Consider the following 27961-nt stretch of genomic DNA (forward strand, 5'->3'; position numbering starts at 1 on the left):
AAATTTATAGCCGACAACATTGTAAGTCATGGGATTTTGTGAACCTCGACTTTCCTACCCATCAAAATAACTTTTGCAATTTCTGCTAATATATTCTTTTCGGGTATGCGTTTCATGCTTGCAAAATTAACGTCATTCAGTCGTTGATAGGGTTGGGAAAATTCTCTTGTTTTTTTATCTGATGTGATGGTCAAAGTGAAAATTTTAAGCTTAATTAGCTGCTTCTAAAACCTGATATTCCTGATCATCGACTTGATTATGAGTTGGAAACGTTGAACATCGGAGATCAGTATATTCTAATTTGTTTAAATCAATGCATTTAGGATGCTGTTATTCTTTTCTTTAATAATCCCTCGATTGAATCTGAAATGATCAAAGAGGTAAATCAATGATTCCATCTCTAAAAGCATTTGTCATGGGCAAACCGATGTATTAATTTCGTTTGACTCAAATTATTGATCAAAATACGCAGATATTTTTATTTTTCATTGCTACTGTCATTTTTGTTCTCATTAGGTTTCTAATTCTTCTTAAGCTTTGTACGGACAAGATTTTATCTATAAAGATTAAGATAACTAATTGGAAAAAATAATAATAATAATAACAACAACAAATAATCAACATGGTAACAATGAATCTGGAAGTTTGACATGTCTTCAAGTTAGTACGTGGGAAGATACTAATGGTTTCAGCACCTCTTCAGTTCTTGTAGAATTCCTTCAGCAAAGAGAGATCGCCATCATCGGACGACACAGTCGACGCGAAATTTATAATGTTCATCTCTCGTGGCTCAGATATCCACTCTTTGTATGATCACAACCCATAGCATAAGAAACCCTCGAGGATCAGATCCAACATGAGGTGATCCGATGAACGAGAACTGTTGATATGATGAGATTTCCATGAAGTAAGTGGTGCAGCATTAGGCATACGAGATATCTATCAACCAGTAGTAGTACTTGATGGCTCATCACCGTCATCATCTTCTTCTCGGCCGCATCACCCACTTCTGCCGCCACCCGATACGCGTACAGGTTCGAGGGAAATGGGTAACCTAAAGAAGTGCTCCTCTCCCCTCTCATCGATCTTCCTCACCCATCTGCTTTTGCTGCGCGGCCTCCTCCGCCCTGATCCCTTCGCGCTCTTCCGCCGTTCCACGCCGCCTGCCGTCGTCCCCGTCCTTCCCACCTCCTCAATCTTCCCTATCATCGTCACCTCCATCCCATCTTCGCCTATCGGCCCCTCCTCCCTCCCCGCAGACAGTTAGCGATCGCCACCGAACTCCTCGGATTGAAGCGGAGCAGCTCGAGCAGGCCTGCGTACGGGTCGGACTTGCAGCCCACCAGAGAGCAGCCGATGTGCTCGTGATACGGGTCGCCCACCTTGAACTCCACCGCGTCGTCCACGCCGGACTCCTCGACGACATCCTTCGTGGGAGCGAGCGACACCTCCTCCGGGATGATGCAGACGAGTCTGCCTCCGGTTTGTCGAGCTGCAGCGGCGAGGGCTCCCGTGGATTGGGACGCCTCCGGTGAGCTTTGTATGGTTGGTCACGGGATCTTCTACAAGCCCTTAGGTGATCGACTTCATCTTTCTGCTGTTTTGAAGCTCAACTACCCCAAGACTTCCAACATCTCTACCAGTCTGGTGAGCGGGACTGTCGAGAGCTTGGGGCCCCACCACATCGATCCCATCTCGCTTGTAGCCTATGCTCAAAAGGAGTATGTTTTCACGATGATCCCCCAAGCCAACCACTCATGCTCCTCTCTTCCATTCCAGGAGGAATCACTAAGTTTCGGGCCTACTTCTGTTTGTAGTCATCTCCTCCGGTATATGACTGGTAGAACATTTCAGCTAGACTACGGCAGTGGCTGCACCGGTAGCAACTGTGGAACTCTAAGTAGTAGCTTTGGGTTCTCCGCTAGATTCTTGTCCTTCGATATGATACAGTGCTCGGAGAACGGCCGGTTGCATCTCTACATCGAATTCTCCAATTCCAGTTATCTTTCATATGATGTCCCGATGGTGCCTAAGAAGTCCATGATGGGTGAAGGCTATTGGGACCATGTTAAGAATCGTCTCTGTCTCATAGCCTGTCACATTCTTGAAGGGAGTTCACAGGCGAGTCCCTCTGTTGGTGATTGCTCGATCGGACTGAGCTTATGGTTCCCAACTGTCCTGACGCTGAGAAGAAAGGACGTGGTCGGTCATATGTGGAGTAACAAGAAGAAGAGAGACCCTGGCTACTTCAGCATGGTCTCGTTCCACCGGTCGGGTGGGCGAATGGTCACGATTCCTGGGCTGAGATATAACTACACCCTAATAGATTCTGTCAGCGGGCCTTGCAAGGTGAGAAGTGGCAGCACACAGTCGAGCGAGGAAAGGTATCCAGATGGAAGATGTTCCCGCGACATGCGGTTCAGTATCGCGGTGGAGGATGCCGGCGGCCGAAGTGGATGGGGGGAAGCTAATGTCTTTTCTATGGGCGACGAGTTTTGTGATGATTATGACTTCGTTACGACGTCGGAGACGGCAAGCTTCGTGCCTGCAGCTGACTGGGTCGCGAAGAATCAAAGTGTTTGGAACGTAAGCTATGCCATAAGCTATTATATGTACTCTGCTTCCGCTGAGGGGGGCGAACAGTTTGGCATCGCTGCTGAGGGGATATACGATGCTGGAAGTGGAACACTCTGCATGAAGGGATGTCGATCTCCGAGTTTGCCCACCAAAAACCAAACAGCAATTGACTGTGAGATCTTAATCAATATCCAGTTTCCCCCTCTCCACTCGAAGATGGGAGATCGTATCAGTGGCACCATCAACACCACAAGGAGTAAGCAGGACCCTCTGCACTTTGACCCTATAAAGTTGTATTCTCAGCAAATTTACGCAGCAGAAGTAACTGAAGCGATTTGGAGGATGGATGTCGAAATCGTCATGGTCATGATCTCTCTCACGTTGTCGTGCATTTGCATTGGGTTGCAGACCTTCCACGCCAAGAAGCACCGTGACGCCCTGCCTTCCATGTCGATCACCATGCTCGGTGTTCTTATCCTTGGCTACGTGATTCCTCTGGTGCTGAACTTTGAAGCCTTGTTCGCGAACCGCAGTCGGTCTGGCTTTCTAAGTCTGCGGAGCGGTGGGTGGCTCGACGTTCATGAGGTCATCGTGAGGATCTTATCCGGCTTAGCTCTGTTCCTCTCCTTCCACCTGCTTCAAATGGCGTGGTCCGCGAGGTCATCGGACGAGAACAAGGGGCACCGCGTCGCGGAGTGGACGACGCTCAAGCTGTGCTTGCCTCTCTACTTCGCCGGGGCGCTGCTCACTTGGCTCATCAGCTCAAGGCACCACCTGCAGAGGTCGGAATTCAGCAGGCAGCGATACGGTTCTCGCTGGGAGGATTTGGTCCCTTATGCTGGCTTAGTGCTCGACGGATTTCTGCTCCCTCAGATCGTTCTTAACGTCTGTCGGAACTCCAAAGATAAGATCCTGACGCCTTTCTTCTACGTCGGAATCACGATCACCCGAGCTTTGCCTCATCTGTACGACGCTTATCGCTCTCGCAGTTATAACCGTCGCATTGATTCATCGTACATCTACGCAAGTCCAGACGGAGATTTTTACTCGCTGGTGTGGGATGTCATCGTTCCTTGTGAAGGTTTGCTTTTTGCAGCGGCGATATACCTTCAGCAGCGGGTTGGTGGTTATTGTCTTCTTCCCCAAAGATTCAGAAAGCGTGTGGAGTACGAGGCAGTTTCAGTGGTTGCTCTTTAGCCCTTCTTGTGGAAGACCAGATTGCAGCAAGTCCATGAAATGTAGTAGTATAGTGCAGTAGTAAGTCAAGTCTTGTGTTGTTCCTGTGGTAGCTTTCTTCATGCGTCGACTTGCCCACGCCATGATCAAGTGTGATGAAGACTGTTCTTCTTCCACAGAAATATAAATAAGGGTTTCGTAGACTAAGAAGATTTCAGATTCATCGTTTTATTGAGGGTGTAGAATGTGGAGGATTACCTCCGAGAAACAAAAGACAACAAGGCAAGTGTCTTTACGTACAGTTCATGCAGACGAGAATGTTGACACCTCGGTCCTGTATTTTTGGAAAATAGGAACCAAGTTACTTAGAGAACAAGAAATCCAACCATAAAAATACTTTTATGAGTGAGGATAAGCAATAAGTATGAGAATAATTCTATGCGAAGGGGGAAAAAAAACTCAATTCCCGTCTGAGTCAGCCTCCGCTTTTGAGGATTCTGAAATTTATAGCCGACAACATTGTAAGTCATGGGATTTTGTGAACCTCGACTTTCCTGCCCATCAAAATAATTTTTGTAATTTCTGTAATATATTCTTTTCGTGTACGCGTTTCATGCTTGCAAAATTAAAATCATTCAGTCGTTGATAGGGTTGGGAAATTTCTCTTGTTTTTTTATATGATGTGATGTTCAAAGTGAAAATTTTAAGCTTAATTAGCTGCTTCTAAAACCTGATATTCCTGATCATGGACTTGATTATGAGTTGGAAACAATGAACATCAGAAATCAGTATATTCTAATTTGTTTAAATCAATGCATTTAGGATGCTGTTATTCTTTTCTTTAATAATCAAATGATCTAAGAGGTAAATTAATGATTCCATCTCTTTGATCAAAATACTTCAGTCAAAATTGATAATAGTATAGATTCCGATATGAAATATCACGAATCAAGTTTAATAGGTTAACTGATTTATTAATTTTATTGACCTATTAATTGATATTTAAGTTAAAAATTAATAAGAATACATTTAGCAGACTTTTTTATTTCTCATTGCTACTGTCATTTTTGTTCTCATTAGGTTTCTAATTCTTCTTAAGCTTTGTACGGACAAGATTCTATCTATAAAGATTAAGATAACCTCAAATACTCTAATTTGAAAAAATAATAACAATAACAAATAATCAACATGGTAACAATGAATCTGGACGTTTGACATGTCTTCAAGGTAGTCGTACTTGGGAAGATACAAATGGTTTCAGCACCTCTTCAGTTCTTGTAGAATTCTATCAGCAAAGAGAGATCGCCATCAGCGGACGACACAGTCGACGCGAAATTTATAATGTTCATCTCTCGTGGTTCAGAATTCTATCCACTCTTTGTATGATCACAACCCATAGCATAAGAAACCCTCGAGGATCAGATCCAACATGAGGTGATCCGATGAACGAGAACTGTTGATATGATGAGATTTCCATGAAGTAAGTGGTGCAGCATTAGGCATACGAGATATCTATCAACCAGTAGTAGTACTTCATGGCTCATCACCGTCATCATCTTCTTCTCGGCCGCATCACCCACTTCTGCCGCCACCCGATACGCGTACAGGTTCGAGGGAAATGGGTAACCTAAAGAAGTGCTCCTCTCCCCTCTCATCGATCTTCCTCACCCATCTGCTTTTGCTGCGCGGCCTCCTCCGCCCTGATCCCTTCGCGCTCTTCCGCCGTTCCACGCCGCCTGCCGTCGTCCCCGTCCTTCCCACCTCCTCAATCTTCCCTATCATCGTCACCTCCATCCCATCTTCGCCTATCGGCCCCTCCTCCCTCCCCGCAGACAGTTAGCGATCGCCACCGAACTCCTCGGATTGAAGCGGAGCAGCTCGAGCAGGCCTGCGTACGGGTCGGACTTGCAGCCCACCAGAGAGCAGCCGATGTGCTCGTGATACGGGTCGCCCACCTTGAACTCCACCGCGTCGTCCACGCCGGACTCCTCGACGACATCCTTCGTGGGAGCGAGCGACACCTCCTCCGGGATGATGCAGACGAGTCTGCCTCCGGTTTGTCGAGCTGCGGCGGCGAGTGCTCCCGTGGATTGGGATGCCTCCGGTGAGACTTGTACTATTAGCTTGGCACCCATGCCGGCCGCCAGGGCCGATACGAACTCGTCGCTCGCAGGTTCCGCTGATGGATGACCATCATTTCTTCTTCTTCTTCTTCTTCTTCCACTGTCCCGGGAAAGCTAGAAAAGGAAGAGAAAACTAGCGCATTTAGCTCGTTCATAGGTTGATTTAAATGCCTTGTATTTCCGACCATATCTAACACCCAAACTTGGAGTATATACTTTACGATCTTAATAATACATCTGATTTCGTGCTCTTACAAAATATATCTTTGTTTAAAGACTGTGAACTATTAAATTACATCAAAACTTGTGAACAATGAAAGATATGTTTATATATATGCTTTGTCCGATGGAAGGTCACATAAACTTACTGTTACAGACAAAAGAGTACTTTTGATTTCCCTACATTCTTGGCGAGTGATCAATGGTTGCAGAAGATGTTTGATCCAAGAAGAAAAAGTTGTATGCAATAAGAAAGATAAAGGTAGATTGGTTTCCAAAGAAACTCACACGGTCGATTTGCTTGAAATTAATGCATAATATTTATATATATTAATCGACAGGAGAAACAGAAGAAAGTGGAAAGATTACCGGTTTGAGAGTGTCTAAGCAACCATCGACAGCGTTTTCTCGAGACCAAACCATTCTTTTCATCTGTTTCTCCTCCACCAATTAATGTGATTCTCCCCAACACCGTTGCGTGTGCGATAGAACCAAAGAGTTAACAGAGCGAGAGAGAGAGAGAGAGAGAGAGAGGGGGGTTGGGGATCGAAGAAGAAGCAGAGGAATTAATAGAAGGTGGGGAAGGTGGTGGCTATCGCTGTAGACTACGTGTTTTGGTCGTCATCGACGCTGGCCTTAGCGAAAGGTGAAGGCTATCATACAAAGCAAACCCGTCCCGATCGGTGATACACTTCAGCCGCGTCCGATTCCTCGGCGACTTGGGTCAAACGCTGCCTATTTCTAAGAAATATGTCCATATTTATCGTTGCAGAAAATTAAAAATAGTTATAAAATCTATCTCTTCAACATCTGCAAGGTGTTATGATTAAAGCTAAGCTAATGATCTATCAAAGTCTAAACTACCCGATAATTATAGTAACCATTTTTAATTCATGTCTTGATATAACATATGTATATGTACTTATGTATATAAAAAAAACTAAATTCTTGGTTTTAACTCACACTTAATTTGATCATCGAAGTAATAATATCTTTATTTAGTTTATGAAGTTGCAGATATACATATATCAATCTAACATTGGGATCCATTTTCACGGTAATAACGAAGACAAAAAAAATAGAGTGAAAAAATTTTGTGACGTGAGGAGGAAACGATCAACTCGAATGATGATATCAGCGTGACTGGTCCAGCAAGTCTGGCTGTCATCCATAATTCCGTGATGTTGATATGTAAGCTTCAGCTAAAAATAGCCATTAGTCCTTCAGTGATTCATCAGAGTATAATGCATGGGGCTGCATGACAGTCAGCCTTGTCTGTCATCATCATCGTAAATGGATTGCACTTGAGAGACGAAGCTTTTATCTTTCCAAGGTTGGCTGATGCTCACACTTCCTCTTGAATTATTTGTGCAAATCCACCTTTTTGTGGACTTGGATGGAGTTTGATTGGCATTTATTATGGTCTGCTCCATGCCAGCCTGCTGCAGTTTGGATGTCTTCTGCTTGTGGTTCCCGCTGCCTCTTCGAGAGAGAGAGAGAGAGAGAGAGAGAGAGAGATGCAAGTCTCAAACAACATATACTGATAACTGTGACCTCTTAGCTTTTATTTGATTTCATTATTCTTCGATTGATGTAAGATTAAATATGTCTATTACTGCTCCGATTCGACGTCATATGATAAATCATTATTTATCTTCGTATTAGTATAAACAAATCCTCACGACTGATTACGACAAATGATAACTAATCACACGAGTATTATTATTTAGATGAAAAACATGAATCACGAATGATAGGGAGGAGAAATGAGTACTCCATTGGCAAGGCATATACTCGACGTCACGTAGAGATTAGCCGAGGAGACATTGCCTGGCGTGGAGTAGTCCCAAAGCCAAGCGAAGAGATGTGTATGTATGCTTTGTGATTCCTCCCTCATCGAGCACTGTAATCTTTTGCTGTCGAGCAATGTAATCTTTTGCCATCCACCCATTTGGTGCCATTTCATATGTGAAATCTAAGTTGGATTTATAATGTACATTGTACTGTTGTAGTAGTAGTAGACACGTACACAGAAACAATAATACATGCATTCACAGGCCACAGTGTGTGTGTGTTTTGGGCGTCGACAAAGCGTTTATGAATTACATATATATATATATATATATATATATATATATATATATATATATATATATATATATATATATATATATATATATATATATATATATATATATATATATATCCAACTTGAGATGACAATTCCGGGTACACCTTTATGAATTACATAATTATGAAAAAGATCAAATGTATGTTTTCATAGGCCAAGCTACCCAAAAAGTTTTGGGATGAGGTTTTAAGGACTGTAGTTGATGTGATCAACTTATTACCATTTACAGCCCTAGATAGTGATATTACAGAGTATGTATGGTTATGGAAAAATGTTTCATACAGACATTTAAGAGTGTTTAGTTGTCGTATAAGAAGATTTGATTGTCATAGAAGAAATATATCGAGAAGGTATTAAAAAGGTTCAGTATAAACAATACAAAGCCAATTGGTTCTCCTCTTGCAAGTCATTTTAAGTTATGCTTGGAACATAGTCCTTCAAGTGATGAGGAGAAAGAGAAAATACAAAAGGTTCCTTATGCTTCAGCAGTTGGAAGTTTAATGTATCCGATGGTATGTACGAAGCCGAACATCGCATATGTAGTGAGTGTTACTAGTATATTTCTTGTAAATCCAAGCAAAGAGCACTGGGTAGCAATGATGTTTGTTTAAGCTTTGCAGGATCAGAATAATGGTGACAAAGACAAGAAACAGGTTGGTGAAAATGACAAAAAACAAATCACGACGAAGACAAAAAGTGAGATAAGAGTTGAAGGCCTTGGGAAGCCTCTTAAAATTCTTAAAAACCCAAAAAAGAAACCAGATTCTGATGAAGAAAAGACTTTAACCATTGACAGGAAATCATCTGATGAGATGCATGAAAAACAGAATACAAAGTTGCCTATCAAGGAACCTAAGGTAGAAAGCAAAGAAACTGAGAATTCTTGCAAGCTCAAAGATTTGTTGACTGAACCTGTATATACAAGGTTGCTAGAATCTAATACTGGACTTCATTTGAAGGTATGCACAAGTCACATGAATATATGCAGGTTATGCCTTATTTCAGGTGTATGTTCTGATTTTTCTACTGCTATCTCAGGTGTTGATTGTCAGTTGCAAATTCATGTCTTACTATTACAGAATTAGTAACTTTGTTTGTTTATTCTAAAGTTTCAGTTCTGTTGTACATATGTACACTTATCTGGGCTATGTATCATTAGTTAATTCCTGTCTATATCACAATTACTACTAAATAACATGTAAATTTATTGTCTGTGTGTGTATCATCTTAACTTACATAGAAACATATATTAAGATTACAATTAATTTGAAGATGAGAAGCTGATCTATTCTCATGATCAGTCTCCACAGGAATTAACTGAGATGGCAATGAGATATTATGATGAAGTTGCTCTCCCAAAGTTGGTATGCCTGAGTACAATTTTTTCATATTTAATTCATTATTTTCTGTTTTAGTATGGAATGATGGTTAATGAGTATTATTTGTACCTTGGCATGTATTCAGGTCTCAGATTTTGGGTCATTGGAGCTATCACCTGTTGATGGTCGTACTCTAACTGATTTCATGCATACAAGAGGTCTAAGAATACGCTCTCTTGGGCAAGTTGTGAGTCACCTTTAGCTTGAAGAGGCTGAATATATCTTTACTTTCACAAAGTATTTTTCCTAATTATATTAAATGCAATATTATGTACAATATCTGTCAGGTCAAGCTTTCAGAGAAGCTGTCTCATGTTCAGTCACTCTGTATTCATGAGATGATAGTAAGGGCTTTTAAGCATGTTGTACGAGCTGTGATTGCTTCTGTTTCTGATACTGGAGATTTATCTATATTGATGGCTGCAACACTTAACATGCTCCTTGGGCTTCCTGATTCTGATGTTTCACATTCTGCTATACGTGTGCACTTTCTAGTCTGGAGATGGCTTGAAGTATTTCTAAGAAAGCGATATAACTGGGAACTTACAATCTCAAACTATAATGATATAAGAAAATATGCTATTTTAAGAGGGCTATGTCACAAGGTAATGATCATTTTTCATTTCTGTAAATGATATTTAATTTTCCTTTCATCTTACATGTTCAATTTTCTTAGGTGGGAATTGAATTGGCACCCAGAGACTTTGATATGGATTCAAATTTCCCCTTTGACAAATCAGATATCATCAGCCTTGTACCTGTGCACAAGGTAAAGCTGCTAAGATGGTCTTATTTGAAATATGGTATCTACCATAATGTATCTTACATTCTTAGTGCTTTTGAATCTTTTGCAGCAAGTTGCATGCTCATCTGCAGATGCACGACAACTTCTAGAGTCTTCGAAAATGGCACTTGATAAGGGTAAAACTTGAAGACGCAGTCAACTATGGAACAAAGGTAATTCGTCATAAGATACTGTACAGGTTAACTTCTTTGTAAAGACCTTTTTTCTCTTTCATTTGCTTTTGGTATGAAGGTGTAGTTGGATGCAGGCTCTGGCAAAATTAATTGCAGTCTGTGGTCCTTATAATCGGATGACTGCTGGAGCCTACAGTCTTTTAGCTGTTGTTCTCTACCATACTGGTGACCTTAATTAGGTAGCTTTCAGATATTTGTGTCACTGAAGGCCATGGTTCTTATGATATGGACGCAAGTTTCATAGTACGTCTTCTCCTCCTTTCTTTACCGATCATTTGGTCTCATATAGTTTAGTCGTGTGGTGATGTTTGCTTCTTCTTTTGGAGACACAGGTGTTTGCGATTTGAGCTAACAGGAGAGCAAGAGGAAGAGAGCAGAGATGGTGAATTACTGGAAGTCTAAAGTCCTTCCGACGATCAAGAAGGTGTTTGACAGGAACGGCAAGAAGGCTGCCGCCGCCGAGGCATGCAAGTCCTTCGACGAATCGAAGGTGCATGGGGTTTTGCTTCTCTTCTTCTTCTTCTTCTTCTTCTTCTTCTTCTCCCTTCGACTTGATCTGATCTCTACTGGATCCTTTGTTTGGTTCAGGAGGACATCAGCAAGGAGTTCGAAGAGAAGAAGACTGACCTGCAGCCCAAAGTTGTGGAGATCTACGAAGCTTCTGCCGTTGAAATCAAGGTTTATCGATCTTGAACTCATCCTCATGTTATTCACAGACTCTGTATCAAATACTTACAGCCTTCTGCAAATACTTGCTTTGGACGACGACAGACTCTGGTGAAGAAACCGACGGGGTCAGGACTGAAGAAGAAATCAACTGTTGTGATCAAGTTCATCGAGGAACTAGTGAAGATCGGTAATGCTTTCTCTGTCACAGATGTTATAGTTGTTTTGAGGTGATAGCGGAAGGGCTTGTGATGAGATTAGATCCTTGCGCAGAGTTCCCTGGCTCGAAGCCGGTGAGCGAGGCTGCCGCCAAGTACGGCCCCGGCCTCGTCTCCGGTCCCGTGATCTTCCTCTTCGAGCAGGTGTCCACCTTACTCCCCGCAGAGGAGCCGCCTGCTCCCGCCGAACCGGCCGTCGAGAGCACCAGCAAGGATATTACACCGGAAACCGCGGAGGAGATCAAGAAGGAAGAGGCTGAGGCGGAGGTGGAAGAGGCACCTGCCCCGGCCGACCCGGCTCCCTCGGACCCCTCCCCGGAGACGGAGAAACCGGCCGAGCCAGCGGCTGAACCCGCCAAGGCTTGATATAAACCACCAGCCTCCCGAACCGATCATTCCACCGCCACCTCGCCACCACCGCGCACCCAGTGTTTCCATGATTTATTATTCTTTCTCTTGTCTCTTCGTCAATTTGCTTCTCTTTCTCCTGTACGTAACTATGTCTTGGTTTCTCTCATTTTGCTTTCGGCAAGGGGACATGCAGGCCATGTAATATCATTATTAAGTGCAGTGTGGTGTTATGTTATATTTGGGATCGATAGCTTCATTCCATCTCTGTCAAGTTTCCTTGATGGAAGGCGTAAAAGAAGAAGGGCAAGTGTGTGTGTGTGTGTATATATATATATATATATATATATATATAGAGGAAGACCGAAGCTTGACGACGAAGAACAGAACGTGGTATCACCGACTGCAGTGGGCTCCATGCATCAACGTTCATCGATTGGTCATAATGTAGTGAACGCTCATCATTCAACCTAATGACTCCAACCATTCAAGTTAAATTACCAATAATAAATCATTAATTCCTTTCATAATTGGTTGATATGTTACAAGCTGTTAATTGGGAATTGGGATGGAGTCCAATCCCAGGAAAGTCATCCACCTTAGCTTAACTCGTGGAGATTAATAAAGAAATCATGTACAGTTTTTGCAAGTGGAATGCCATTTCTTTTCGTAATCTCCATCTAATTGCGTGTCTTTTCCACGAGGAATCATCATCGTCGTCCCTCGTAATTGCATCCCGTTCACGTCTCTCGTCTTCCTTTGCCTCAACATATTATTGGGGCTGAGTTCATGGAGAACGCGTAAAGATTGGTAATGCTTTGAAGGATCTTGTATCCACTCCATAAACACACAAGTATATAAATAGATTAATCTAATACGTGAGACTTCGATTAACATGAAATCTAATAACATATTACTCCCTCTGTGCATTAACGTAAGAAACATGTTTCTCGTGAACAAAATCAATCATAGTCATAGTATGATAGACAAAAAAAAAAAAACAGAAATGACACCACACTGCACTTAATAATGATATTACATGGTCTGCATGTCCCCTTGCCGAAAGCAAAATGAGAGAAACCAAGACATAGTTACGTACAGGAGAAAGAGAAGCAAATTTGATAGGGAAAATAATGGCACAGTTGACGCGCCGTGACGACAGCCCCCGGCCAAAGCAATAACGCCGACTAGACCCGCCCTGACGACTCCCGCTGTTGAGAGGCGACCTCCGACCCTGCATGGTTGACCACGACCAGGCCGGACAACGACCTGCCCCTCGCCCATACCCTGCTACGAACCGCTCCACCACGCGACCCCAGCAGCCGCGTCAGACGCCATCAGAGGTACCCCCTCACTCCAGCAGGCGGTCAAGTCAGGTAATGCTAACCTCCTCTATAAATACCCCCAAGTCCTAAACAAAAGAAAAAAAAGAAACTCACTCAGACACAAAACACTCAGAGACTCTTCTCCTGCCTCATCCACAACCCCCTCCACATCTTTTTCTAACTTGATCGTCGGAGGGGTCGGGTCGAGCTCCCGGCCCGACCTGTGTGCAGGTGCGAGACGGTGTTGCCTCTTCCCGAAGCTGCGGCGGAGCTGCCTCCCGAACCGAACCGCCGACCCGAGCCACCGAGCTCGGCCGCCAGGAGACCCCGAGGGACGCCGCCCGTTGACCACCGCCTTCCGGACCCGGACCAAGCCGCGACAGCCTCAAGGCCACGGCTGAACAGTTACTGACCGTAACAAAATTGACGAAGAGACAAGAGAAAGAATAATAAATCATGGAAACACTGGGTGCGCGGTGGTGGCGAGGTGGCGGTGGAATGATTGGTTCGGGAGGCTGGTGGTTTATATCAAGCCTTGGCGGGTTCAGCCGCTGGCTCGGCCGGTTTCTCCGTCTCCGGGGAGGGGTCCGAGGGAGCCGGGTCGGCCGGGGCAGGTGCCTCTTCCACCTCCGCCTCAGCCTCTTCCTTCTTGATCTCCTCCGCGGTTTCCGGTGTAATATCCTTGCTGGTGCTCTCGACGGCCGGTTCGGCGGGAGCAGGCGGCTCCTCTGCGGGGAGTAAGGTGGACACCTGCTCGAAGAGGAAGATCACGGGACCGGAGACGAGGCCGGGGCCGTACTTGGCGGCAGCCTCGCTCACCGGCTTCGAGCCAGGGAACTCTGCGCAAGGATCTAATCTCATCACAAGCCCTTCCGCTATCACCTCAAAACAACTATAACATCTGTGACAGAGAAAGCATTACCGATCTTCACTAGTTCCTCGATGAACTTGATCACAACAGTTGATTTCTTCTTCAGTCCTGACCCCGTCGGTTTCTTCACCAGAGTCTGTCGTCGTCCAAAGCAAGTATTTGCAGAAGGCTGTAAGTATTTGATACAGAGTCTGTGAATAACATGAGGATGAGTTCAAGATCGATAAACCTTGATTTCAACGGCAGAAGTTTCGTAGATCTCCACAACTTTGGGCCGCAGGTCAGTCTTCTTCTCTTCGAACTCCTTGCTGATGTCCTCCTGAACCAAACAAAGGATCCAGTAGAGATCAGATCAAGTCGAAGGGAGAAGAAGAAGAAGAAGAAGAAGAAGAAGAAGAAGAAGAAGAAGAAGAAGAAGAAGAAGAGAAGCAAAACCCCATGCACCTTCGATTCGTCGAAGGACTTGCATGCCTCGGCGGCGGCAGCCTTCTTGCCGTTCCTGTCAAACACCTTCTTGATCGTCGGAAGGACTTTAGACTTCCAGTAATTCACCATCTCTGCTCTCTTCCTCTTGCTCTCCTGTTAGCTCAAATCGCAAACACCTGTGTCTCCAAAAGAAGAAGCAAACATCACCACACGACTAAACTATATGAGACCAAATGATCGGTAAAGAAAGGAGGAGAAGACGTACTATTAAACTTGCGTCTTCCTCTCCACTCCGCTCCTCTGCCTTTCTTCTATGCCTACGATCACCAATGTATAGTATGCACGAAAACAAAGAGGAGAGCGGAGCCATGTGCTTGCCAGGGAAATATACAAGGACAACGCACCAAATCACCCTTGCACTGTTATGAAATTACGGTGTAACCCTTCCTAAAGCTCAGGTAAAAACGACCGCGTATATGTAATGCGGAGGGTATTTTCGTCCTAAAAGTAAGGATCGCCGGCTCAGCAGAAGGTTACAGTGGGGAGGTGACAGCTGGAGGTCGCAGTCGCCTATTGTCCTCGTGTGCCACCGCCGTCCGCCGAGCCCCGTGGGAAACGAAAAGAGGCGACGCGAACCGGGAATCGGATCGAGGGGTGGCAGAAACCGGGGTTTGTCGCTTTGGGCCGCGGGGCCCGTTGGGGAGCCGTATTGGTGTCTCCTAAGGACCACGTGGCTTCGGGGCACACAGATCCGCCCTCCGTCATCTTTATCCCACTTAAAATAATATTTAAATACTTTTTTTTTTCAAATCCCTTTTGGGGTGTCATTTTTTTGGGTTTTTTTGTGTGTTCCTCGAAAATATTATTTATTTTAATTATCAACAAAACCTTTAGGACCCCTTATCAACAAAAAACATATATATATAGATTAAATTGGAAGAAATTTCTTTGAGATATTCTAAGATTTTGATTATGATTTTTTTAAGTATTATGTTTTTTAATGGTCTCCCGGGGAGGTTTTAATTAGAAAGAACTTCCACCTAACTATGGTAGCGAATAATTATTAGATTTCCACAAAGAATTCTAATTATCATGGAATATTTTATTTTATGTATTAGGCTTTTCAGATAATAATATATCTCCACTTATACCCGATACATTGCAAGAATCCGAGGAAGAAGCCCTTGTCATCATCACCAAATGAATGAGGCCATGCTTCGAATCATTGTGATGGGTGATGTTTAGGTGTTTGCCCGAACAAATTCCCCCTCCTTTTTCTTTTCCCCAATTACTTACTTTTCGTGCAATAATGTGTCGTGATATAAGAAATATCTACCAATTTTATTGCATTGCAAAGAGAGTCACCCATGTTCGTCAAATCCAATTCATTCACCAACGTAATTTGGCGGTAGTGCCAATCACATCGGATGGGCAACTCCATTGACTCTATCTTAATTATGAACATAAATTGCATGAACAAGTAGAATTAATGAAATAATAAATTATAGTGCATATTTAAAGAATTATTGTTCCCTTACGCTCAATGGGTTGAGTCAGGCTCTGACTCGACCATGGGCTCTTGGGGAATGGGTCGAGTCAGGCCGCGACCCAACCGCTGGTTCCTTGGATTTACATTTCACCTGAGCTAATATTTACCACAATGTCACGACCTTAGCTAGAATTGCCTAAGGCGTGATGCACCCTTGCGGCCAAAGACGCGAACTTAGCTTGGGTTGCCTAAGTCGTGAGTCACCCTCGTCGCAAAGACGCGAACTTAGCTTGCGTTGCCTAAGTCGCGCTTCGCCCTTACGATCTTGCTCCACAAGGATCAGCCACTTTGTAACCTCTCGCAGGTCCCGAAGGACCTGTAAAAGAGAAAGAAAGTTAGATCGAAAGAACGAGCAACGGACAAGTCCCGAAGTCTTGCGAAAAGGAAAGCTTTACAAGCAATTCGACGAACACCCTGTGTGCACAAGAGAAAAGAGGGAGAGGAAGAAAAACAAGGCTTTCAAGGATGAACGAACAGCTGCAAGCCCACAAACAGCCGCTCACCTGGTCCCGGGCGCAAAACCAAGTTCCCGTAAAGGTCACGTGCGAACTTGCGAAAGAGTGTTCAACGCCCGGTATATAACCGAAGCCCCATCCAGCCATGTGCCACCCGGGGGGTTCCTGGGTGCTGAGATGGCTGACATTTTGGTGAGCAGAGGCAACACTCCGCTCACCTCCCGCGGCACGCGAAAACGGAGTCGTTTTGGGCTGTTTTGGGGCTGTTTTGCTCGGTTCGGTGAGCGGTCGCTTTGCAACGCTGCAGCTTGTTCGAACTTACATATTTACAAGCAAAATGACTCAAAACCATGAGGAAACATGCTGTCGAGCAGCTGTACATGCGGGTGTGAGCGACGAACGGTTCGTTGAACGGAGTTGTTGCGGGTGCGCGACGACCGTTCGTGACAACAAGCTGCCGCAGGCCAACAATAGTGTGGTGTCTTAGCAGACCCGGATCCGACTTGTAGCTCTTAAGCCCCCAAGCATCGGGAGCAGCCCAAAAAGGGTGCTCCTCCCACAACCCAAAACCATTAATGGACCAAACAGGTCCGGAGCTACTGCTCCGTTCCCCGTCGTCCGACCCGTATTGGGTGGGCGCATCCTCACCCTCCATCATCGATCCAAGGGCCACGATGGGGTCCGGGGAAATTTTCGAAATACGTATTTCTACGTAGACATGGGGCGATACAGATCAGAGCAGGAGTTTTCCGATCGCGTACCCGCCTGCCTCGAGAACGTGGGACCCGTCACTGCGGTGACAATGACGCCTGCGGTGATATAGTCAGGCATGAGAGACACGAGTGGGGAGAATACGTGAATACGAGACTGAAAAAGCGATGACTGGTTTCGGGGCAGGGGACGCGGTCATAAGCTGCCAACGGCCTTTGTGATGGTTAGATCTCAGCCCTTCGTCCCTTATCATAGCCCACTCGCTGCTCCTCTCTCCTCCTCTCGCTATCCTCCCATTGCTTCCGTTTCTAATCGCCTCCTCCTCTGTCTCTCTTATCTCCAATGGCGACCTTCGCTTCTTTGTCTCAGTAGACGGGCCAAAAAGGAAGAGCAAAGCCTCTTTTCTATCGGCGGAACGAACGCTGCTCTTGTGAATTCGTGGAGCCCCTCTGTTCTTCCAGGTGCCTATTTGTTCATGAGCTTGAGAATACTGGCATCGTAGTATTCGTCGAAAGTGTTGGGTGTTGTTTATTATTGGTATTAGAACACCGCCCTCCATTCATAGAAGTTAATGGGTTGGTGTTCAATACTTTTTATTGGCTCCATTTATAGGTTAAGTGTCTGATTCATCATCAATTTCTTTCAGCAACTACATTAGCATCTTAGTACAGAGAGAAAAACTGCCCAGTAACACAAAAATATATATTTTTAAATACTATAAATAATCTGGAATACATTTTGATTTTAATTAAAGAGTGCACAAGCATCTAGTTAATATAAGTTGGTTTGTGTTGCAATTAAGTATCAAACACTAAAAGAATTCTGAAACTATGAAAATATTGTTCATAACCAATAAAAAATACCTAAAGGACACTGTTATGCAAAAACAGTATGGCCTTTGCAGCGAATTCTCATTTAACATCATGATTTTGAAGACTAGCTGGATGTAGGACATGTTTCTCAAAAAATATTTTTCTAGTACTGATACATAAAGCTTGAGTATTTTGATTATCCACATGCACAACAATTAAGAGTGAGGATCTACTTCTGTTTTCTAGGTTCAGTTGGACTCTCTTTCAAATACTTGGACAGGTTATATAGCAATAAGGCAGTATCTTCTTGAACCAGAAGCAGGGCAGACAAGGTAAAATAAATGCATGCCTATAATCAAGTGATTGGTAGCAGGCAGCAAGAGCTGTAAAAACTAAGTACAATTTGAAAAATTTTAAGTGAGTAACTTGTTAGTTGCTTGTTATAAATTAGCATAGTTTGCTCACTATATTATGTTAGACCTGATTTATTGCCAATATTTACATGAAACAATTGGCTCTATGAGTGTTAAGTTCAAAATTTATTCAGTTTACCACTAATTTAGATGCAAAAATTAAGTACAAGTTGAATTATTTCAAGTGACTAACTTGATATTTGCTATAAATTAGGTTATTCTGTTAAACTATATACTACCTAAGACCTAATTCACCACCAAAGTTAGCATGAAATTATTGGCTCTATAAATGTTGTCTTTGACATTTATTCGATCTACCACTTAAAAAATCATTCAGGTAGCAAGCGGATATATTAAACATGTAAGCCAACATGACCAAACATAAATACACAATTAGATTCTCAGAAGTATTTAAACAAGATAAAGGCTTATCAACATACCATTAAACCCAGATTCTTCCTCTTCAGGGATTCAGCATCTCTTCCTCTACCATCTTGGTTGGAATCAATGAAATCAAGGAGATCAGGCATAGGATATTCATCATTTTAGTGGAAGTAGAAAATTCAGTTGGCACATCTAGTCAATGAAAATATTAATTTTAGTGCACGAGGATGACGTTATATAGATCACGTATATCAGCAATAAGTGCAGAGTGAGCATGCTCACAGTATTTGTGACCTAAAGCATGTTAAACCTAATCACTGCAATTATTGCTGTACCTCAGGTGGCCTTTGCTGGCAATAGATGCATCAGGCTTCCGCGTACCATTTCGAGCAGCTTCTTGCTGCTCAATAGCCTTTGACTCAAAGTACTCAAGCCAGGCAGCAGCATCCTGCGAAATCAAATGGCAACTCTGTGAGTCAAGAAACTAAATCGATGCAGAATTAAGAAAAAAAAAGTTTTATTGATGTCTCTCCATATAAAGATATGCATAAATCACCTGAGTACGCAAGTCATCTGGACCAAGCTTTGCTCTAAGTATTTGTAATGTTGTTTGCTCATGTTGAACACTCAAAGGATATGCTTCCATCAAGGATAGTGCAATAGCTATCGCATGGTAACTTGCTGCGGTCTAATGTAATGTAGAAAATTAGATACATATATTATATATATACCTAATACTCTTCATATAAAAATAAAATAAGGTCTACCATCCAATGCAAAAAAATAATAATGGAACTACTTACATCAGACATTGAAAGTTAAAAGACAGTTAGTGTGAGATCATTCAATGAAATTATAAATCTGGTTTATCACAGGCAAACCTGGAAAAGATATTATCATTATACTATAAAGTTGATAGGTTTTTTATCTGCCAAAAATTAACTTTCATGTTATCATAAGAGAGCCAATCAGAGGACTAATTTGAAAAGGCAAGTTAGTATCAGAAGCTCTTTTTCTGAAAAAGAGACTGTTTTGAGACAAAAAAACCACTTCATTCCACGTACACATGCAGCTAGTGTCCATTATTTTTGTGTTCCTATGTATGTCCATCTACATCATGTCTGTGTGTGTACCATCTCCATACAAGAACACAAGAAAACAGAGATGCAATTTTTTCCCTTACATAGTTGGAAACAATTGGTGTTGGTTTTGCAATGAAATGAAAATAACAAGACGAAGATATGGGAACAAGTAAAATTTTGAAAGAGTGAGACAGAGTGTATGTGGCAGCAAAATCATGTATACAATGAAATCTCATATTTTTGCTTTAAGAAAATATATAGTTCTGAATCAAAAGATGGGAAGAAAAAAAGTGTTGACAAGCATCTTAGTGCAGTACATTGTAAAACACCTTTTAGAACAAAATCTTATATTGATATACTTGTAAGGAAAAGAGAATAATGTAAAAGGTAACAGTCAAAATCAAATCTATATTCCATAGACTATGCTTTGTGGATCCCCATCTACTTGAACTATTAAAGATGATAAAATAATGAGCTCTTCCCAATCGATAATAAAATATAAACTAGTGACTTACAAAGTGTTCGAGAAGTACCCTTGGACATATCTAGAAGATAGTCAGCTCTAATAAATATTGGAGGTGTATACAAAGTGGCAGCCTAACACTCTTAACACTTGCACATTAATTCAGTATCCGGGAGGGACAATGTACGCAGCCTTAACCCCCACAAGTAGAAAGGTATGGCTCGTACATTTCAGAGGTCACAAAGGAGCCAAACTAGATGTCCCACTAGAGTATGGATATGGAATGCATCTAGAGATATTGAACTTTTTATTTGTCAAGTAACCTGTGTTTCAAAATATAATAGAGTATCCAAAAGGGAATGCCCATTTTGAACTTGGAAATGATTGTTTTCTCATGTTGAGTAGAAAGAGGAGGTTAGAGAGAAAATAGAGTGAAGGAGTTCGCTTAGGTATTAAGCTGACTAGGTCATCCCAGATGACCTTGATATGAAAGCAATCCTTTTCTTATAGATCCCAAAACCTTTTGTACTCTACCACATGATAGATTTTAAGCTCATCTGATTTTGCTTGATGTACTTGTTCAAACCCAAACTAACAAATTAAAAAGGAATGAATTGCTGTCCCATTTTCTTATGTATAACAAATCTTGGTTGCATGACCGAGAATGGTATACTCTTGTTAGGGCAGAATAATAATGTGTGTGGCAAACTTTGGCTAATGGGTTCCAGAGATTGTCTAATGAAGCATATAACTGAACCCCTTGATAACAGGCCAATGATGCTCCTAATTTATATGGATTGCTGAAAGTCGAACCTGCTAACTTATACTGCTTTGGCAAAGCCCTCTCCCACACAGCAGAAGGTCAATAGATAAGGGGTTCTAGATCACCTAATTATCCAGGTCACTAGGTGAGCAGATTAGGGGTGAACTAGCTAGAAGTCACTCTGTAATACATGCCTTATCATCTCAAAGTAATTAATAATGTTTCTGTGGGACTTCATTAACCAATTATTGTAATAATTTATGATTTCTAACACCGAACTACAATAAGCATCAGCTGCTTATCTTAAAAGAATGTTATGACTACTTCAGAAATAAAAAGACACAAGAAGAAACAGAATTTGAGAACAAAAACAAACCTGAATGTGGTCAGGACCAAGCAACTTCTGATTGCATTTCAAAGCTTTATGAAGATATCTAAGTGCCACATGTATATTTCCCAGGCCTTCCTCCATCATAGCCACATTAATATATGTAGCAGCTGTGTTTGGATGAGATGGTCCACAAGTAAGATGCACAAGATACAACGCACGTTTCACATACCTGATTAACAAGTAACAGGAGAAAAATTAAGGGTGATGGTAAATAACATATAATGGAAGCATGGTCCTGGCTTATTATTTCCAATACAAACACCAAAACATAACAATACTAACCTGGAAAGTAAGAAGCTTAATTTTTGTTAGTTTCTGTTCTTCAACTTTTTATGCACACATTAATTTTCAGGTACGAAGTAAATATTAAAGTTAAATCTAGAAAGCCATTGTTCTCAAATTAAGCTGCATTCTTTGTGGCAAAAAAACGAAGAAAATGCCATCTTTGCATATTTTAGCTAATATGCATAATAATAGAGTAGACATAACCAAAACCATAAGACAGATATGTGTCATGGAAGCTTTAATATTAAGTTTTGCATTGGCATGTAAAAAAAAAATTCTCTGTTTAACCGGTCATATCAACCAACCCTCATGATAACACATCAAGAATATAAACCTCGGTGCTTCAAAACACAAGCTAAAAATGAGCAATGACCAAACAGAGAAAACACTCAAGACATGTCACACATGAGACTAAAATAGAACAATGGCCTTTGTCAACGGCCATAAAAATTTATTCCCCGACTAGACTGAGAAAAATGGGAGAAACTTTATGAAATTTGTCTGGTCTCTTGACAAGCCTATGACAAGAACCTATTCAATCTCCTTCCACAAGACTAAGTGTTAAAATTTTTAAGTTTCCTCTTCACCATTTGGCTAATAAATCCATGTTATAACTAATCATGTGATATTAATGGAGCTATCTTCTTTCTCCAACCAAAATTCCGATGTGTTCTTTCTCTCTCATAAGATGGTCACAGTGGACCGGAGGAACCTGAATTTTTACAATGCTGATAAGTTTGATAAACCATTTGTCACTCTTTAAGCTTTTAAAGAATAACATAAGAAAAGATATAGATGCAATTTTTTCTAAATACTTTGTTACCATGGTACTCCTACGACAAACTCTGTATGTTTAAAGCTCTATCCTTCACTAATTAATATCATAAAGCTTTCTTTGTCATAGTTAGAAGATTTACATTATTAAATAGCTTCTGACATGTAGACATTTTTTACATGTGCTGGGAAGCATGATATACAATGAACAAATTGTACAAATATCTCAATCATTGCATTCATGCTGAATAACTTACAAACTTCTTTTCAATGCTTATAGTAGAAGAAAGGCTTCTCCTTAACTTTACAAGTATTATGCTAAGAATGTTGTTTTAAGTGAAACCATCTTTTTAGTTTGGTAATCTAGAATTCAAGACTAAAATTTCTACTTTTATGTATTAATTCATCAAGATCATTTCATGCAAATAACCTAGTTAAAAATTTTTGACCGTTACCTGCCAGAAGTCTTCTTCTTTTTTTCTATCTAGAAGAGGCACTAATTCTAAGTTTATATCTCCTCGAATCCTAATATATTATACTGCAATAATATCTTATAAGACAGTACCAATGTTCAAGTCATTATAAAAACAAAAGATGGAATATCTAATAATTCAAGATATTAGAATTCCCAATCAAAAGAACACTATCTAAGATTTGATACTACAACAAATAAGAATTGAAGTTACTTTAGAGCCAATTCAGTATGTTGAAGCCTGTAGTAAAAAACAGCTAGGTCGCCGTAGCTCTTCATTGTATCTGGATGATCCAATCCAAGCTCCCTCTCATTTATGTCCAATGCCTTCTGCTGATAAGTTGTGGCCTAAAAGTTGCAATAATTTAGTATAATCCCAGCCAAAGACAGGAGCACAGGTTCAAAATTTATAACAGAAAGTTCCTAAAAGTCATCCCTAATAATTGAAGTGATATATAAAATTTTTAATAGTAAAAAACACCATATAGCATATTATAATATTCATCTTAGCGTAAGAAACCATAGTGGTAGAATACTGTTTCATGGTTTAACTCGATTCAGATCTTTGCAAAAGCCATTAAAAAACAGATAAATCCAATTAGAATTAGACATTGATCTACTAAAAGAGGACACAAGTCAGGAACACAAATGCTGTATTAAAATATTGAACTGTGGTTTATCGCTCTTTGATCTGTTTCAACCTCATGACCCACTAATGGTCCTGCATGCACTTATTCAAGGCATAAATTAGCTACCAACTAAATTTCCAACAGAATTACATGTCAATATTATGAAATATGAATTACAAAAAACGGTTTCAATCACTCGGAACATAATCACCCATGACACAAACTTTACATTACAATTCTCCAAATTTCAGATCGTTGGACTTGGCAAATTTAAATTGTCCATAATGGTGTATTTTTGACATTGGATTGGTAAAAACATAATTGATCTGCTCAATTTTACTCAAATAGACCATTTAACAAGGTTCCTTTTAAGATATCAGAAAAGAGAGAACCATGGCACATAACAGATCGTAAGATACTCCATAAGTCCATATCATAAGAACCATGGCCTTCAGTGACACAAATATCTGAAAGCTACCTAATTAAGGTCACCAGTATGGTAGAGAACAACAGCTAAAAGACTGTAGGCTCCAGCAGTCATCCGATTATAAGGACCACAGACTGCAATTAATTTTGCCAGAGCCTGCATCCAACTACACCTTCATACCAAAAGCAAATGAAAGAGAAAAAAGGTCTTTACAAAGAAGTTAACCTGTACAGTATCTTATGACGAATTACCTTTGTTCCATAGTTGACTGCGTCTTCAAGTTTTACCCTTATCAAGTGCCATTTTCGAAGACTCTAGAAGTTGTCGTGCATCTGCAGATGAGCATGCAACTTGCTGCAAAAGATTCAAAAGCACTAAGAATGTAAGATACATTATGGTAGATACCATATTTCAAATAAGACCATCTTAGCAGCTTTACCTTGTGCACAGGTACAAGGCTGATGATATCTGATTTGTCAAAGGGGAAATTTGAATCCATATCAAAGTCTCTGGGTGCCAATTCAATTCCCACCTAAGAAAATTGAACATGTAAGATGAAAGGAAAATTAAATATCATTTACAGAAATGAAAAATGATCATTACCTTGTGACATAGCCCTCTTAAAATAGCATATTTTCTTATATCATTATAGTTTGAGATTGTAAGTTCCCAGTTATATCGCTTTCTTAGAAATACTTCAAGCCATCTCCAGACTAGAAAGTGCACACGTATAGCAGAATGTGAAACATCAGAATCAGGAAGCCCAAGGAGCATGTTAAGTGTTGCAGCCATCAATATAGATAAATCTCCAGTATCAGAAACAGAAGCAATCACAGCTCGTACAACATGCTTAAAAGCCCTTACTATCATCTCATGAATACAGAGTGACTGAACATGAGACAGCTTCTCTGAAAGCTTGACCTGACAGATATTGTACATAATATTGCATTTAATATAATTAGGAAAAATACTTTGTGAAAGTAAAGATATATTCAGCCTCTTCAAGCTAAAGGTGACTCACAACTTGCCCAAGAGAGCGTATTCTTAGACCTCTTGTATGCATGAAATCAGTTAGAGTACGACCATCAACAGGTGATAGCTCCAATGACCCAAAATCTGAGACCTGAATACATGCCAAGGTACAAATAATACTCATTAACCATCATTCCATACTAAAACAGAAAATAATGAATTAAATATGAAAAAATTGTACTCAGGCATACCAACTTTGGGAGAGCAACTTCATCATAATATCTCATTGCCATCTCAGTTAATTCCTGTGGAGACTGATCATGAGAATAGATCAGCTTCTCATCTTCAAATTAATTGTAATCTTAATATATGTTTCTATGTAAGTTAAGATGATACACACACAGACAATAAATTTACATGTTATTTAGTAGTAATTGTGATATAGACAGGAATTAACTAATGATACATAGCCCAGATAAGTGTACATATGTACAACAGAACTGAAACTTTAGAATAAACAAACAAAGTTACTAATTCTGTAATAGTAAGACATGAATTTGCAACTGACAATCAACACCTGAGATAGCAGTAGAAAAATCAGAACATACACCTGAAATAAGGCATAACCTGCATATATTCATGTGACTTGTGCATACCTTCAAATGAAGTCCAGTATTAGATTCTAGCAACCTTGTATATACAGGTTCAGTCAACAAATCTTTGAGCTTGCAAGAATTCTCAGTTTCTTTGCTTTCTACCTTAGGTTCCTTGATAGGCAACTTTGTATTCTGTTTTTCATGCATCTCATCAGATGATTTCCTGTCAATGGTTAAAGTCTTTTCTTCATCAGAATCTGGTTTCTTTTTTGGGTTTTTAAGAATTTTAAGAGGCTTCCCAAGGCCTTCAACTCTTATCTCACTTTTTGTCTTCGTCGTGATTTGTTTTTTGTCATTTTCACCAACCTGTTTCTTGTCTTTGTCACCATTATTCTGATCCTGCAAAGCTTAAACAAACATCATTGCTACCCAGTGCTCTTTGCTTGGATTTACAAGAAATATACTAGTAACACTCACTACATATGCGATGTTCGGCTTCGTACATACCATCGGATACATTAAACTTCCAACTGCTGAAGCATAAGGAACCTTTTGTATTTTCTCTTTCTCCTCATCACTTGAAGGACTATGTTCCAAGCATAACTTAAAATGACTTGCAAGAGGAGAACCAATTGGCTTTGTATTGTTTATACTGAACCTTTTCAATACCTTCTCGATATATTTCTTCTATGACAATCAAATCTTCTTATACGACAACTAAACACTCTTAAATGTCTGTATGAAACATTTTTCCATAACCATACATACTCTGTAATATCACTATCTAGGGCTGTAAATGGTAATAAGTTGATCACATCAACTACAGTCCTTAAAACCTCATCCCAAAACTTTTTGGGTAGCTTGGCCTATGAAAACATACATTTGATCTTTTTCATAATTATGTAATTCATAAAGGTGTACCCGGAATTGTCATCTCAAGTTGGATATATATATATATATATATATATATATATATATATATATATATATATATATATATATATATATATGTAATTCATAAACGCTTTGTCGACGCCCAAAACACACACACACTGTGGCCTGTGAATGCATGTATTATTGTTTCTGTGTACGTGTCTACTACTACTACAACAGTACAATGTACATTATAAATCCAACTTAGATTTCACATATGAAATGGCACCAAATGGGTGGATGGCAAAAGATTACATTGCTCGACAGCAAAAGATTACAGTGCTCGATGAGGGAGGAATCACAAAGCATACATACACATCTCTTCGCTTGGCTTTGGGACTACTCCACGCCAGGCAATGTCTCCTCGGCTAATCTCTACGTGACGTCGAGTATATGCCTTGCCAATGGAGTACTCATTTCTCCTCCCTATCATTCGTGATTCATGTTTTTCATCTAAATAATAATACTCGTGTGATTAGTTATCATTTGTCGTAATCAGTCGTGAGGATTTGTTTATACTAATACGAAGATAAATAATGATTTATCATATGACGTCGAATCGGAGCAGTAATAGACATATTTAATCTTACATCAATCGAAGAATAATGAAATCAAATAAAAGCTAAGAGGTCACAGTTATCAGTATATGTTGTTTGAGACTTGCATCTCTCTCTCTCTCTCGAAGAGGCAGCGGGAACCACAAGCAGAAGACATCCAAACTGCAGCAGGCTGGCATGGAGCAGACCATAATAAATGCCAATCAAACTCCATCCAAGTCCACAAAAAGGTGGATTTGCACAAATAATTCAAGAGGAAGTGTGAGCATCAGCCAACCTTGGAAAGATAAAAGCTTCGTCTCTCAAGTGCAATCCATTTACGATGATGATGACAGACAAGGCTGACTGTCATGCAGCCCCATGCATTATACTCTGATGAATCACTGAAGGACTAATGGCTATTTTTAGCTGAAGCTTACATATCAACATCACGGAATTATGGATGACAGCCAGACTTGCTGGACCAGTCACGCTGATATCATCATTCGAGTTGATCGTTTCCTCCTCACGTCACAAAATTTTTTCACTCTATTTTTTTTGTCTTCGTTATTACCGTGAAAATGGATCCCAATGTTAGATTGATATATGTATATCTGCAACTTCATAAACTAAATAAAGATATTATTACTTCGATGATCAAATTAAGTGTGAGTTAAAACCAAGAATTTAGTTTTTTTTATATACATAAGTACATATACATATGTTATATCAAGACATGAATTAAAAATGGTTACTATAATTATCGGGTAGTTTAGACTTTGATAGATCATTAGCTTAGCTTTAATCATAACACCTTGCAGATGTTGAAGAGATAGATTTTATAACTATTTTTAATTTTCTGCAACGATAAATATGG

At 40.7% G+C, this 27961-nt stretch overlaps 4 protein-coding genes, 1 long non-coding RNA gene and 2 pseudogenes across 7 annotated transcripts; 3 read left to right on the forward strand and 4 right to left on the reverse strand.

The window, feature by feature from the left end:
* The window catches only part of LOC135595697 (protein REDUCED CHLOROPLAST COVERAGE 1-like), a 95792-nt pseudogene that overhangs the window by 21432 nt on the left and 46399 nt on the right, over positions 1–27961 (reverse strand).
* On the forward strand, positions 1462–3774 carry LOC135594795 (uncharacterized). Its single transcript, XM_065085303.1, has one exon. It carries the CDS (start codon positions 1462–1464, stop codon positions 3772–3774), a length of 2313 nt encoding a protein of 770 aa, XP_064941375.1.
* Positions 4878–6632, reverse strand: LOC135595683 (uncharacterized). The gene is made up of 2 exons (XR_010480601.1): positions 6465–6632; positions 4878–5990 (listed from the first exon to the last, which is right to left on the reverse strand). It is a non-coding gene; the product is annotated as an uncharacterized LOC135595683 (long non-coding RNA).
* Positions 10742–12053, forward strand: LOC135595692 (plasma membrane-associated cation-binding protein 1-like). 2 transcript variants are annotated; one of them, XM_065086955.1, is made up of 5 exons: positions 10742–10826; positions 10916–11073; positions 11172–11261; positions 11355–11439; positions 11523–12053. In XM_065086955.1, the coding sequence occupies exons 2-5, from the start codon at positions 10963–10965 to the stop codon at positions 11831–11833; spliced, it is 597 nt and encodes a 198-aa protein (XP_064943027.1). In that variant the 5' UTR covers positions 10742–10826; positions 10916–10962; the 3' UTR covers positions 11834–12053. The 2 variants fall into 2 exon arrangements, with proteins under 2 accessions (XP_064943027.1, XP_064943025.1); XM_065086953.1 differs by lacking the exon at positions 10742–10826 and having other exon boundaries at positions 10866–11073.
* On the reverse strand, positions 12302–23409 carry LOC135595694 (protein REDUCED CHLOROPLAST COVERAGE 1-like). 2 transcript variants are annotated; one of them, XM_065086960.1, is made up of 7 exons: positions 23206–23409; positions 21446–21629; positions 19318–19449; positions 19097–19209; positions 18818–18953; positions 14456–14613; positions 14291–14330 (listed from the first exon to the last, which is right to left on the reverse strand). In XM_065086960.1, exons 1-5 carry the CDS (start codon positions 23268–23270, stop codon positions 18941–18943), a joined length of 507 nt encoding a protein of 168 aa, XP_064943032.1. In that variant the 5' UTR covers positions 23271–23409; the 3' UTR covers positions 14291–14330; positions 14456–14613; positions 18818–18940. The 2 variants fall into 2 exon arrangements, with proteins under 2 accessions (XP_064943030.1, XP_064943032.1); XM_065086958.1 differs by lacking the exons at positions 14291–14330; positions 14456–14613 and adding an exon at positions 12302–12596.
* LOC135594796 (plasma membrane-associated cation-binding protein 1-like) lies at positions 13669–14566 on the reverse strand. Its single transcript, XM_065085304.1, has 4 exons — positions 14456–14566; positions 14241–14330; positions 14063–14180; positions 13669–13979 (listed from the first exon to the last, which is right to left on the reverse strand). Exons 1-4 carry the CDS (start codon positions 14564–14566, stop codon positions 13669–13671), a joined length of 630 nt encoding a protein of 209 aa, XP_064941376.1.
* Positions 17225–27961, forward strand: part of LOC135595698 (protein REDUCED CHLOROPLAST COVERAGE 1-like) — a 39451-nt pseudogene continuing 28714 nt past the window's right edge.

Source organism: Musa acuminata, chromosome BXJ1-10 (genome assembly GCF_036884655.1).
Source record: "Musa acuminata AAA Group cultivar baxijiao chromosome BXJ1-10, Cavendish_Baxijiao_AAA, whole genome shotgun sequence".
Taxonomy (NCBI): domain Eukaryota; kingdom Viridiplantae; phylum Streptophyta; class Magnoliopsida; order Zingiberales; family Musaceae; genus Musa; species Musa acuminata.